This window comes from Lampetra planeri, chromosome 6 (assembly GCF_965212315.1).
Source record: "Lampetra planeri chromosome 6, kcLamPlan1.2.h2, whole genome shotgun sequence".
Classification (NCBI taxonomy): Eukaryota; Metazoa; Chordata; class Hyperoartia; order Petromyzontiformes; family Petromyzontidae; genus Lampetra; species Lampetra planeri.
In genome coordinates this window covers 16042112-16056078 of record NC_136112.1, presented here as the reverse complement: position 1 = coordinate 16056078, position 13967 = coordinate 16042112, and the positions used below count along the sequence as shown (strand labels likewise).

The following is a 13967-nucleotide window of genomic DNA, read 5'->3' as shown; positions in this document are numbered from 1 at the left end:
GGTAGAATCTGCCAAATTCGGCAGAATCTACCGGGGCTGGCAGACTCTACCGGAGCTGGCAGACTCTACCGGAGCTGGCAGATTCTGCCAAATTCGGCAGAATCTACCGGGGCTGGCAGACTCTGCCGGAGCTGGTAGAATCTGCCAAATTCGGCAGACTCTACCGGGGCTGGCAGATTCTGCCAAATTCGGCAGAATCTACCGGGGCTGGCAGACTCTGCCGGAGCTGGTAGAATCTGCCAAATTCGGCAGACTCTACCGGGGCTGGCAGATTCTGCCAAATTCGGCAGACTCTACCGGAGCTGGCAGATTCTGCCAAATTCGGCAGACTCTACCGGGGCTGGCAGACTCTACCGGAAGAAGTGGTGGAGGGAGAGAGAGCGAGCGAGGCGAAGAAAAATGTCGGCGGCGTCATCGTCTCTGGAGCAGAAGCTGTCGCGGCTGCAGGAGCGGCTGAGGCAGGAGAAGCGCGAGGCGAAGCCGCAGATCGACCTCAGCCTGGACCTGCCGGCCCAGCCGAGCCCGCGCCGCACCCGCCCCGGTGAGGTCGGAGCCGAAGGAGGCGCGGGTTTTAGCCCCCCCCACCCCAGCGGCACTAGGCCCGAATCGATTCCCCGCGATTTTTTGTTATTTAAATGGAGAATCGATTCTCCCCCGCTTTGGTGGGGGGCGGGGAGTTGCTGCGTGGAATCGATCTCGCTTTAGAGTCGAATTGTCTCGATTCCTTGCACATTTTATGTAATTGTCACGCAAAGGGGCTAACGATGGTGGTGCAGATGGTGGTGGTGATGGTGGTAATGATAGTGGTGGTGATGATGGTGGTGGTGGTAATGATAGTGGTGGTGGTGATTATGTTGGTGGTGGTGATGTTGGTGGTGGTGCAGATGGTGGTGGTGGTAATGATAGTGGTGGTGATGATGATGGTGGTAATGATAGTGGTGGTGATGTTGGTGGTGGTGGTGGTGATTATGTTGGTGGTGGTGATGTTGGTGGTGGTGATGTTGGTGGTGGTGAAGTTGGTGGTGGTGATGTTGGTGGTGGTGATGTTGGTGGTGGTGATGGTGGTGATGTTGGTGGTGATGTTGGTGGTGGTGATGGTGGTGGTGGTGATGTTGGTGGTGGTGATGGTGGTGGTTATGATGATGGTGGTGGTGATGTTGGTGGTAGTGATGGTGGTGATGATGGTGGCGGTGGTGGTGATTATGGTGATGTTGGTGGTGATGGTGATTGATGATGGTGATGTTGTTGGTAGTGGTGGTGATGTTGGTGGTTCATGGTAGAGAGGCGACTCTCCTGCAGGTACGAGGAGGGAGTAGAGGATAGAGAGCAGCCTAGACGGTGAAGGGGAGACGCTTCGAACGATACAACAACACGGAGAAAAAACAAAGATCCCCCGTGTAGCCTTAACAGACTTGTGGAGCAAAGTGCCGCTAGCGAGCACCTATGAAGGCCAGCCACGGCGCACGAGGGGGTGTGTGGCCAACACCACGCTCGGCCGCCTTTGTCTCCCCAGTGGCGACGTTTACACACCGCACCAGGTACTCATTTGAGACCTGAGTCGACGTAGGGGAGGCCCAGGACCGGTTCAGATAATCCTCACCGGTGTTGGTGGCCATGAACGGGTTTGTAGCACCAGCGCCACGGAACAGTACGAGGCGGGGAGAGACCGCCTGAGTGAGGGCCGGCCCGGGGCTTCTTGTGCGGGCGAATCCCACCACGCGGGAAACGGCAAACGTCCTCGCTGACGGATTCGGAATCTCGTGGTGAACCACCAACCCTCGCGTCCGCGGCGCTGACCCGCACACACGCTGGGGTTCAGGACACTGAGTGGTCACTGTGAGTGGGTGGTCACTGCCCTGTGAGTGGTCACTGCCCTGTGAGTGGTCACTGCCCTGTGAGTGGTCACTGCCCTGTGAGTGGTCACTGCCCTGTGAGTGGTCACTGCCCTGTGAGTGGTCACTGCTGTAGCCGAGGGAATTCACATCCCATGCTAGGACCACGACCTCTGCAGCCATGAAGGTCACCACCTCTCCGGACATCATCGTAGCAGCAGCGGCTTTTGGCTAACCATCGAACAAAGATGGTCACCACATTTCGCGCTTTCGGATGCGCTTCTGTGGCCGTCTGGAACGCTCTTCCGATATTATGAAGCCACTTGAGCTCTGCACTTTTAAATCATTTAGATTTTAAACTCATTTCTTTAGAACTGCTTTTTCCGTGGAGTTCATTGTCCTTTCTCAGCACCTCCGATTAGCATGGTTGGCTACCTACGGCGAGTGCCAAAGAAGTTCAACATACATTCATATTTCTCTCTCGTGGGGTGGGTGGACTCGGGCTGCCCGTATTTGCGCATGCGTCAGGTGTGTGACACAGAGTGAGCCTCGGTCTCCACGGCCGGCAGTGTAGCGGTGGTTGACGCTGGATGTGTGGAGCTCTGGTTGTCTGATATTCGACGTGAGTTGTTAGGTCACATGAACTCTCTCTGTTTTGTAATACGAGCAGATCCGGCTTCAGAACTCTCAAGGCCCGGCCATCTGAGTTGAGCTCGAGATGTGGGAGCACAGTCCCAGTCTCCACCGGGTCACGGGGAGGAGGGGGGACGCCGCGTCGGCGTTTGCTACTCAGCTCACAGCACGCACCGGCACCTTGTGATTGGCTTGGCGTGGGTCACGTGGCTGGTCGGGGCAATGCAAACATTCAACATGGCGGGTGTTTCATTTTCATAATGGGAGATTGTTTGAAGAGCTTAAAAACAAAATCGTATTAATATTTGTTCAAGCGCATTACATGCTCCCCTTGGTTATTTCACTGAGCTTTTAGGGAAATAACCAAGGTGATTTCACTGAGGTTTTAGCACATTTACCTTCATTATATTTATTTATTTTAGTCATAGGGTAAGCAGGCCCATTTCCTTGCTATTTACTTTCCTACGTCCTGGGCAGGGATGCAGGTGAGGAGTCCAGGCGAGAGGGGAGGTCATGGGCTTGGGCCTGAGGCTTTCGTGGTATCTGCTGCTTCAGGCTTGACCTATAATTACACGGGCTGTAATTGTAATGGCCCGCTAATGTTCACTTGTTTGGAAAACAGAGCCAACGCCAAAAAATATAAAAATTACTCAACATTTGTAGGGTGCACCAAAGTCATTTCCACAGTTCCACGCATAGATCCACACAAAGCGTAGAGCCTGTTAAGTGCTTGGGAGGAAAGAGTGGATTTACCAGTGTGGTTCGGGAGTCTAGCCGTGTTCATTCTGTTTAATCCGGTGAAAACTCAAGAGACCAGGATCGTCTCATCTGCAAGCATTAATTGCCTCGTGGTGCGTACGGTCAGAGGGAGACTCATTCCTGGAACTCCGAGAATCGTGGGAGAAAAGAGCAACGTCCCCGAAGTGTGAGATCGTCAGATAAGAGGGGGCGATTCTGAAGCCAAGGGAGTGGGGCACATTCTGGAGGTTTTTATTCCACATACTGAACGGCAAGCTTCTCCAGTCCTAAAGACGTGCGGGAGTGGTTGTGCTTTGTTGCTGAGCACAGGCCAAACGGAACAAAACGCCAAGTGGCCAGCAACAAGCGGCACGGTTAAAGTTGTAAGAATATAAAACTAAAAACTTGTTTTATTTTACCAGGTAAGGCCCACTGAGCTATATAACTCTTTTTATTAGAAGCAACCTTGGCCACAAAAGTGGCTTATCACGTGGAAATTTACAGCAGCCAAATACTCGAAACGCACATTGATTCTAAATGTGGAGGGAGAAAATCCACGCGACCACGGAGGGAGAGAGACATGCAAACTTCAAATATACAGCAGGCATCAGGGTCGGGACCAAATCCACGACCTCCTGTATACCAGATCAGGTAGTTAACATCTCCTAGCCACCGCGGTGCGCCACAGACAACGCATTTCTTCAACGTTATAAGGAATTGTAAAAAAGAGATGATGGATGGGAATTTCAAAGTGGAGCAGCGCTTGGGAAGAAGCAGAAGGAGAAGTGTTGTGATCTGCAGTGTGGTGAGTGAGTGAGTTGGTGACTGAGTGAGTGTGTTGTGACCTGCAGTGTGGTGGTTGAACACTGTGAGTGGTGGATTCAAGTTCACGGGAACAGTAACCCTGGCAGCAGCAATAGGAGAGCGATCAGGACGTGACTGAGCACCGCTGACTGGAGGGAATTAGTCGGTGCTGGATCATCAATCAGCATGACACTGCTCATATCATCTTCTAGTCAAATCAAAGTGACATGCAGACAGTACAAGATCGGTGAAGGGAGCACGTTTTGTCCCACCTTTCGCCGAGTAGCTGGCCATTGTGGGTTAACCCCTATCCAGTTCTCGCACTTACTCAGGCCTGCACAACTCTCACACCTCTTTGCCTCGGCAAAGGAGTGCTCCGTGGAAGAGGACATTGCACTGAACTCAAACGCACAGCACCGCTCACAGCAATGCACCATCGTTCCATTTCTGCGTCCCTCGTTCCATGAATCTGTAAAAAAAATATCATTTTTTTTGGTTGTGTTGCAAATTTTGTGTTTTGCCCTCTCCTTCCCGTCTCGGTGCTTCTCTCTGTCTCCGTGTGTGTCAGCCCAGCCCCCCACCTCCGCTGTCACCTCTCTCCGTCTCATGCCGTCGATCTCATTTCTCTCCCCACCCCCCTCCTCAGTCATTGTTGTTACCCTAGCTTCGCCCACTCGACAGCAAACGCAAGGTAACCTCACGAGCGAGCGAGCGAGGCGCTGCCGCTACTGCACGCCACCGCAATCGCGTAGCGCGGTAACCTCGCTCCTGCACACGCATCAAAGCCGCGGGAGTGGCGGCCCGCACCACAGATATAAAGCATGCCGACACCCAACGGCAAGCACGCTTGTGGCTCACCGACTAATGGCCTCGGCTTGCGTGGATGCATCTGTGCAAGTTCATGCATTTTTGCATCGCTTCATAGTTGCATAGAGGCAATTTACCTGGTCCTTCAGTTTTTCCCTCCACTTTTAAAAACGTGCGTTTAGAGTATTTGACTGCAATACATTTCCACATGATAAGCCACTTCGTTGAGCTATCATTTGTGGCCAGGTAGCTTCTGAAAAAGAGCTACATAGCTCAGTGGGGCTTTACCTGGTAAAATAAAAAATTGTTTTTAGTTTAAATTTGTGGCTCATTTTCAAATTCAGGATTTGACTTGTGTTGCAAAAAAAGGCCTCGAACACATTCGCCAAGTGTCGGGGAATGTCACATGTACCGTACATAACCTGAGTCCGTTCTCCTGCAAACATTGGGCAGCAGCAGGAATTGAGCCCTCGACCCTCTGATTGGTCCAGCAGTGCGTGGCAAGTGTGCTCACGAGTGGACCGCCCTCCAACGAGCCGTGTCACGTCCAGGGGACTTTCACTGCCTTTACTTTATAGAGCTGCGTAAGTGGGGAAACTTTGTGCAGCGCGGCTCGCCAGTGCCTCATCCACGTGGTCAGCTGTTGCAATGCAGAGTTCAGGTTTCAAGTTTATTTAGTTGAGAACTCAGAAAGAGATGAGGATAGTCTCCATTGCAAATCTGACCTAGGTCACCGAGAAGATAAAAGCGATTGCATAACATCAAAGTACAAGAAAAAATATTATTGGGTCTTTCGGTAAAGTCACGTAGATAGGTTCAAAGAAAAAAACAAAGCTACGACGTATCAATCGTCATCAGGAAAACAATTATCCTGATGACGATTGCTTGTGTTGCGATCGAAACGTCGTAGTTTTTTTGTTATTTTTAGTTATTTTCTTCGAACCTATCTACGTGACTTTACCGAAAGATCCAAGAATATGAATTCCTGCAGTCACGAAAGCTTTAAGTCAAGATTTTACAAGAATAAAGCAAATGAAAATCTTAAGAGCCAAAATAATTGAATTGGTGCAAAATAAGCACCGAAATAAATATGAAATGTATACATTTCCTGCAACGAAAGTTAATTTGGACAAATTGTTTATAAAACCAGGGTAAATTAAAGTTACGCTGAACGTCGACATAGATTCGGGGCCACTATTGGGTAAACGGACGAGAGCGTGCGAGTAAAATGCAACTGCACGTGAAGTGATCGCACAGAATCGACAGCTCGGCATCAACTTGTGATCGACATTGAAGAGTAACCGAGGGCGTGTTTTGAAGCGATGGAATTCCAGGTGTTTGGGGCCATTCATAAAACAGAGGTTCTTGCCAAAAATCCATCCGCATATTCTGCGGCCTCCACGACATGCTGCATTAACCAGTCGAATCGCGTGCCCGACGTCGCTGAATATTAACACTTGACGTATGGTATTTACGCTCTTAACAGCGCCGTTATAAATTAACAGCACGCGGACACTCTTGCGTTGGCAGTGGCACCTCCGTTCTCAGCGTCTGGTTTTTGCTCTTCGCAAACCGGGCAAAGCGGAGGCAGGCTGGGTTTCCCACAGCGCCACATGCGAGTTGCGCGATTGGCTACTCTTGGCACCGCTGTTGCGCGATTGGCCCGTTCCTAGCTGCGTTGGCGGTTCTCAAGTGTGCAGCTGCTACGTGAGGCTCTCTGAAGCGTTCAGTGGAAACCCAGGCTGACGACTTTGTTTGGTTTCAGAGCGAAATCCATCCACGCGCACAACCACCTCCCCTGTTTTATTAACTCTCATCATCGTTGCGCATGGTGTGGTGTGTGCGCAGTGCGTATAACCTCCTGCTGTATGGCTCTGCAGTTCGTGTGAACTCGGGGAGTTGAATGCATCCTATATTGACCTTAACTTGTGTGGTGGATGAGAGGTTTGTGCTGTGAAGAACGGCCATTGCCCAAAACGTCGCCTATTGAATACATAAATGGTTTATTTTTCCTTTTAAGGCCACAGTGTTATTGGTGAATGTGTTGCGTCTTTTGTTAATTTGGTCATGTATAACCATTTAAAGAGAATTAATTACTATTTTACAATGCGGTATTGTTTGTACACTGTTCCGTTGTTACTTGAAATGTAACTTTTGGGTAGACACGAGCGGTCCATGCTCAGTGTCCACACGTAGCGCGGGGCCCTCACACTGCGCGCCGTGTGTCACACCGATGGGTACGGTGCACGCACGCCGCATAGCGATCGTGTAGTAAGTAGCACTGGGGTTGGAAACGGCGCCCGGCTAAATGGGCTTTCACTTCCCGCCTCGTTGCTTAATCCTTGTGAGGAGGGTGAAGTGAGTTCGGTCACTTTGTCTCTAGCCATATTTTTTGGTGTCACGGTGACCATGTTGTATGGTTGCTTGGTGGTCATGTTACAAGGCGGTTGTCTTCTTGGCAGCTGATTGGCCGACATAGCAACCAGTGCCACACCGCTATATTTGCGACCTCACTTGGACTCGCATTTTCACTTTAACATTTATTACATTGTCTCATTCGGAGTGTCAGATCTTATCTACAGTTGCAGTCCGCCTGATTTTATGAGTGTTTTCTGTACCGAGGCCCCTGGGCCCGGGTCTCACGCTCACAGCAAGCAGCTGCAATGCCACGGAATCATTGCGGAAGCGAGATCAGAATCGGGATATTTATTTATGCTGGAGGAATCCGATGAGCTATACAGATCTTTTTTTAAACAGATGTCCAGCATATACTGAGCACTTTGATGTCGGCCGCCCATCCGTGTTCGCGCTAAAACACTTGGCGGAGCGAAAACCGAAACAAGCTAAAATAATCTAACCTCACCGTCGATTACATGACAATTTATTTGCAACGTAAGGACGGGTGGAGGGCTTAGGGGAGGGGCTGAGCTCATGTACTCTCCATGGCTCACAGGCGTCGGGCCCTGCCTGTGGTTCGCTGTCTGGACCAGAACTGGGCCATTCCCTGGGCCAGCAGACTCTGGTTCTAACAGCTCTGAGGGACAGAAGGCATTGGAGACCATTGCATCGTGAGGACCGCCTTCCTGCAGTGGTCTCCATTTTGCAAGCTGCACTTTGCTGTGATCACTGAAGCCTGTGGAGTAGCTTAAGGAATCGTGCCGCAACTTGTGGATTGCATATGCTGCCCGCAGTGTTGCGGTCTCAAATCGAGTGGCTTTATTGGTCATTCAAATAAGCACCGGAAATTTGCTGGGCTAAAGCGTCATTCGTTCCTGCTGACCGCGTCCTCGTAGATGAGACGCTGTGCATTGAAAAAACTGTCCAGCACAAGAGCGCGGAGGAGATGATGACAGCGAACGGTGACTGGAATGTGGGGGCTGTGTGATTGAGAGGAGGACCGAAGCCTTGTCAAGAGAGATGCCATGTTTAGGGCGCCACGGTGGTGAGATGTTAAACTCCCTCGCCTGGTATATAGGAGGGTGTGGGTTCGATCCCTACCCTGACGCCTGTACTGTATATTTGGAGTTTGCATGTTCTCCCTCTGGTCGCGTGGATTTGTCTCCGGGTCCTCTGGATTTTTTCTCCACATTTATAATCAACACGCGTCTCGAGTATTTGGCTGCTATAAATTTCCACTTGATAAGCCACTTCGTTGAGCTATCATTTGTGGCCAGGTGGTTTCTGAAAAAAAGCGGCTTAGCTCAGTGGACATTACCTGGTAAAATAAAAATAATAATTTAGCTTTAGGTGATATCTTGGTCGTTATGTAAAGCGATGCATTTCACAGGTGAGAATGTGGATGGATAGAACTTCATTGTACTCAGATCTTTGGGTAATGGGGAAAATGGACTTGACGGAGACGCATGTTTTGAAAGCTAAACTAATGAGCATTCTTTTAGTCGAATATGAAAACGCGACGTATTTTTGTGGTTAAATCTTGACTTAAAGCTTTCGTGACTGCAGGAATTCATATTCTTTGGGTCTTTCGGTAAAGCCACGTAGATAGAGAAAATAGTAACAATATCACGACGTTTCGATAGCAACACAAGCAATCGTCATCAGGTGACGGTTGCTTGTTTATTTTTATAATTTTTTCTATCTACGTGGCTTTACCGAAAGACCCAAAGAATATATTTTTGTGGCTGTCGCGCTCATCGATGGAATTGTCTCACTGCCCCGTGTTCACGTGTGTGTGTGTCTACGTGCTTATTCTTATGCATCTGTGCTTGGCGCTGCGTTTCATTGTGTCTCCTTGTGCCCCCGTATCTGTATGTGTGCGCGTGTCAGTGGGTCTCACCCTGCAGCCTCCGACCCAGACCTCCACCTATCAGAGCGATGGGCAGAGGCACCAACACACACCAACGCATGGAGCACAACACACGACACACACGCACCAGTCCACACAGGTGAGCAATGCAGCAGCGTAGTAGCGCGGTGGTACACACTCATACCTCACAGCTAGAAGCACCTGGGTTCGAATCCCGACTTGGGTGCCTTTCTGTGTGGAGTCTGTATGTTCTCCCCCCCCCCCCCCCCGTGTCTACATGGGTTTTCTTTGAATTCTTAGGTTCCCTGCCAGAGCAAAAGTAAAGATGCAATGTAATTGGTATTGGCCAAACAGCCTAATGCATAAAAAATACAGTGATTTCCCCACTATACGTAAGGGATGCATTCCTGGGGGAATGCTACTTAACTCGAAATTACTTCAAGCGTACTCTAATTTTTCCATAGAGTTATGTTCCTAGCCGACATTTCTTGAAAAAAATACGTAACTAAATGTCATGATGTGTGAAAAAATGCATGTGATTACAATTTAGCATACATTTATTTACTAATTATAAATACAAATAATGCAATTTGGTGGTTGAAGAGCTATGCTGATTTTGATGTTCAATCCAGACAGTGAGTTTTTCTAAAAATTTACAACTGCTATATGAGTTGTTTTAGTGGCAGTTAAAGGTTCCACATTTTGAGCATATTCTATAATGTTTCTCGCATTCACTTGAATACTTCTCACCGAGGTCGTGGGTAGGCCAAGAGTTCTGGCAAGAAAGACTTCCTTGACACCTGCCTCAAAATGCTTTGAAATTTCTAATTTAACCTCGAGATTAATACTTAACCTTCAACCTTTTTTTGCCAGAGGCAATGTCATTATTTCGTGCAGGCTTTGCACCCATCTTTCTAAGCTGGTGTTCTTCACTCATTTCCAGAGGGGTGGAGGTCACTTTCGCTGATGAGACATCATAAGTGCGAGGGGCGCCACACATTTGAAACCATTGCGGTTTGACAGCAGCACGATGATGATGATGATGGGGGGTGTCTTCACATTTGTGTATTGTCGGTGGGCCGCACGTCAGGGGCCGCCAGTGGCCCGCGGGCCTTGCAATGAAGAACACTCTTCTAAGCCCTTTGTACTTTTTTGTTTTAGCGATCGCCTCACGCTGTACAGTATTTCTACCTCACCCATGCGCAACGAACATACAAAATGGAGGGCTGGCAGGCGGAGCGCGTGGCAGAGGCATTTCTGGCGGTCCGCACTACGCGCGTACAGCCCTGCATAACGTTGCAAAAAATTGCTTTTTACACCGCGTGCGTTCCGAGTTAAAAAAAATGTGCAAATAGATGTTTCGCTTGCACAGTTTTTTCATAAGGACGCTTGTATGCGACGCATTACACTTACGAGGAAATATACCTGTCAGCCCCTTATCAGTGCCTACCTTATTACAGACCTTATTGGTCACCCCATGCCCCTTAGAAATCTCAACGTTCATCCTACAAAGTCCCATCACAAGGGAGAAACACAAACAAATAGACAAAAAAAATATTTTTTGCCCGTATTGAAATGACTCTACGCCGTATGAACCTGAAAACTCAATTTCCCTTACAAGAATACGGGTAAACCGTATGGGTTGACAGGTATGAAATGTTCCCAAATTAATCAACAACACATAATGCGACAGCTTACAGCGGGGTATTTATTATACTCGATTAGAATTACACGCAGCAGCAACATCGCGTCTCACTGCGAAAACTTGGCAGGACCCTCCTGAGAGAGAGAGTCTTGCGACTCAGTGAGGCTTTTCTGGGTAAACAAACGGCACAACAACAACGTAATGTACGACACTTCACCTTTCCTGTCTCTTTTAAAGAAGTTGTTTGACTTACGCTGCGGTTGCAGTGAAACCCTTGTCAGTTCACCAATTGTTCATTCGGAAATATTACACAAACATACCATGAAAGAAACGTGTTTGTACCACGGACACATCATTGCCGGTGCTCGTTACGAATCCTAAGTTCTCGCTAACGTGGCAAGCCCACTGGCTCACCCCTCCTTACAAAGTTAGCAAAACTGGCGAACTTCATTTGAATTTTACTTTACTCTATTCATTGGCGGGCAGAATGTTTTGAAAGGAGTGTCGGTTCAAAATGAGTGCAATGCAACCATCCCCAATCTATCGGCGAGTTCTGGCTGACCCCATGCCCCGACTGGACATCGGTGGGAAAGAGCTTTGTCGCTTATCAGATTCCTCCAGGATGAATGAAGATTCTGATTGCGTTGGACAGGACGAAGATGGTTAGAGTTAATGGAGGGCAGTCAAATGGGCGTCATGAGGCTTTGACGGTGTGTGGATGTGGGTGAACACTGACCTGTGAGGTAGCATGGCTGACAGACGGAGGGGGGGGCGGGGTGTTTGCGTCTCCATGGGCTTTGGCTGCTGGCGGACTAACTTGTTGTTTTTCGATCGGGGTGCTTTCTTTTTTGCTGGTTTGCAGGCGTGTTTACAAGCCAGAGGGACAACGCACACCCACCACAGCGTGAACACAACACACACCTCGCCGACCACGCACACCTCGCACGCCACGCACACCACGCCTCCGGGGAACACGCAGCATGGCACGGTCCCCAGGTTTCGACAGACACTGCAGCTACCTCCGTCATCATATGGCTTGACCCCTCGGAGTTTAGAGAGGTGAGCGCTTGCTTGTTCGTGTGTCTTGCTTTCAGGCGGCAGGGTGGCGGAGTCGTTACACGTGCAGCTCTCATAGCAAGCATGGCCTTATTCCCGAATAGGGAGCCTTTCTGCACGGAGTTTGTGTGTTCTCACCCTGTTCTGCACGGGTTTCCTCCAGGTTCCTCCCGTAGCTAAACCACTCAACATAACAGGTCTTGGCCAAACATCCCAGTTCTAAAATATCTGCAAACTTACTCAGTTTGGGATGACACACAGAAGTGACATCGCACCACCCCCCCCCCCAGTGGCAGCGCGGTTTGCCGCTTAGTGCAGAGGCCCACGGTTTGAATCCAGCTGCCGTGCTGGTTAACGCTGTGGGGTTGTTATTAGCCGTACAAATGTGCGCAGTCTGCATCACAGTGGACGGTGTGTGCCGGCTTCTTGCTCAAAATCTGGCAATTTTTTTTTTTAAATCACCGGCTAATTATCATAATTGGAATCGAGGCACACCTCTTATAGCGCTGCCTTTTATAACGCTCTTTCCTTGTAACGCTCTTGGCCCTGGAGGAAAATTACTACGCGGATCAACCCATATATGGAAGAGAGTGGGCGTGGTGTTGCCCGTAGGGGCGTGTCTCAGCCAAAGAACGGTCTTGTGGAGCCTGAATTGAGGTGTCTGTTGTATCGATTCTGGTCATAGTCGATCCAACAGCCACTTTCGAGGAGCGATTCACCGAGGGCTAATCGGTGCAGGAATTCGTTGGTGAGCGATCCACGGATCGAGTAATCCCATTTGTTAGTACAGCTTCGTCGGTGGTTAATCTTACGTGAGTGAGTGGATCACCCGTTGTGTTTTACATGTTCTCATTAAAAGTTATTTTTATTTATATAATGCTTTTATACATTTATCATGTGCTCAGTGTCATTAAGGATATTACCGATGCAGCCCTCGTATATCGCTCCTAGGTAACAAAATACCGCTCCCGTTGACGCATCTCCATTGGAACCGTGTTATAAGGACCTCTCGCGCTGTTTACCTAGAACGCATCCTGAGGCTATAAGAGGTCTGCCCGTATGCATAACAATTATCGCCCCCCTACTGTGAAAACTTGGCAGTTCAAATCCTGACCAGGGCTAACAGTGACAATTAATATCCGAACCCCTCCTGCACTCCCCCCACCCCTCCACCAATCGGCAGTGACTGGCATGGTGGAATATTGTGGTGGTAAAAAAAACCGCTCATATGTGGGGAGGCCTTCATCCGTTGGTGAATTGAGAATTTTCCACACCTAAGATTGAGAATGGCAGAAATGTATTTGGAAAACAATTGAGGCAATGGCTTATTCAGGATTTCGGTAGGCTGTGTTGAGGATGCTGACTTTGATTTGTTTGACCAGGCGAGAGCTCGAGAGGCAAGGGGTAATCTAATTTTTCACGACTGGCCTGGGGCACCAAAAAAGGTGGTGGTTGCGGAACGTGAGATTCGGACCGTGCCGAGAGATGCTCGGGGCCACCTCTGAGCAGTCGGTACACGAGAGGGTCCTCCGCTGGTGGCACTGCCCTCCGAGCTGCGAGGGAGTCGCTGCACCTGTGTGGTGTGTACATGTGGGGCTTGCCGTTGTGTGCGTTCTGCAGTGTCGAAATTGACCAGAAGCTGCAGGAGATCATGAATCAGACCGGCTTCCTGACGCTGGATGGGAAGGTACGCGCAGAACAAACTAAACCGTGCACTTGCAATCGACAACAACGACGACAACAACCGCCGTTCACCACTAAGTGGCGGTGACGTCACCACGGCGCTTCTGCCAGGCTAGGTGCACTTTGAGGCCGCGTGAAGTGTCAAAGGCTCGCTAGCAGGAGGTCATGGAACAGACCCAGGTGCCTGTGGGTTCACCGAGATGACTGGCTGACGCACCACCTGTGCTCCCCACTGTGCAAACACACACGCATGTCTATAAGAGCTGGTCAACAAAGGGACATTTTGCATTGAAAAGTTGAGGGGAAATTGCGTGAGATATACCGTGGGTATTGAGTCATACATGCGCATTGTGTCTGCGTTGACATCACCATGACCCTTGCCTAAAAATGCACACGAATAACTATGTAGTCCAATAATGAGCATAAGAAAGAGATAACTCGCCTCATTCAAATCACAAGCATTTATACCAGTTGAGTTACTTTACCATTTTCCAAACCAGAA

General features: G+C 49.4%; 1 protein-coding gene across 4 annotated transcripts in view; it reads left to right on the top strand.

Moving 5' to 3' along the window:
- Nucleotides 1-344: 344 nt before the first annotated feature.
- MAP2K7 (mitogen-activated protein kinase kinase 7) overlaps nucleotides 345-13967 on the top strand; it is a 29306-nt gene continuing 15683 nt past the window's right edge. Inside the window, exons 1-5 of one of the 4 annotated variants that reach the window (XM_078595701.1) lie at nucleotides 345-541; nucleotides 4654-4698; nucleotides 9102-9220; nucleotides 11589-11785; nucleotides 13403-13469. In XM_078595701.1, coding sequence (XP_078451827.1) covers nucleotides 400-541; nucleotides 4654-4698; nucleotides 9102-9220; nucleotides 11589-11785; nucleotides 13403-13469 — 570 coding nt within the window. In that variant the 5' untranslated portion in view covers nucleotides 345-399. The remainder of the gene's footprint in view (nucleotides 542-4653; nucleotides 4699-9101; nucleotides 9221-11588; nucleotides 11786-13402; nucleotides 13470-13967) is intronic. The other 3 variants (XM_078595698.1, XM_078595700.1, XM_078595699.1) reach the window with 3 other exon arrangements.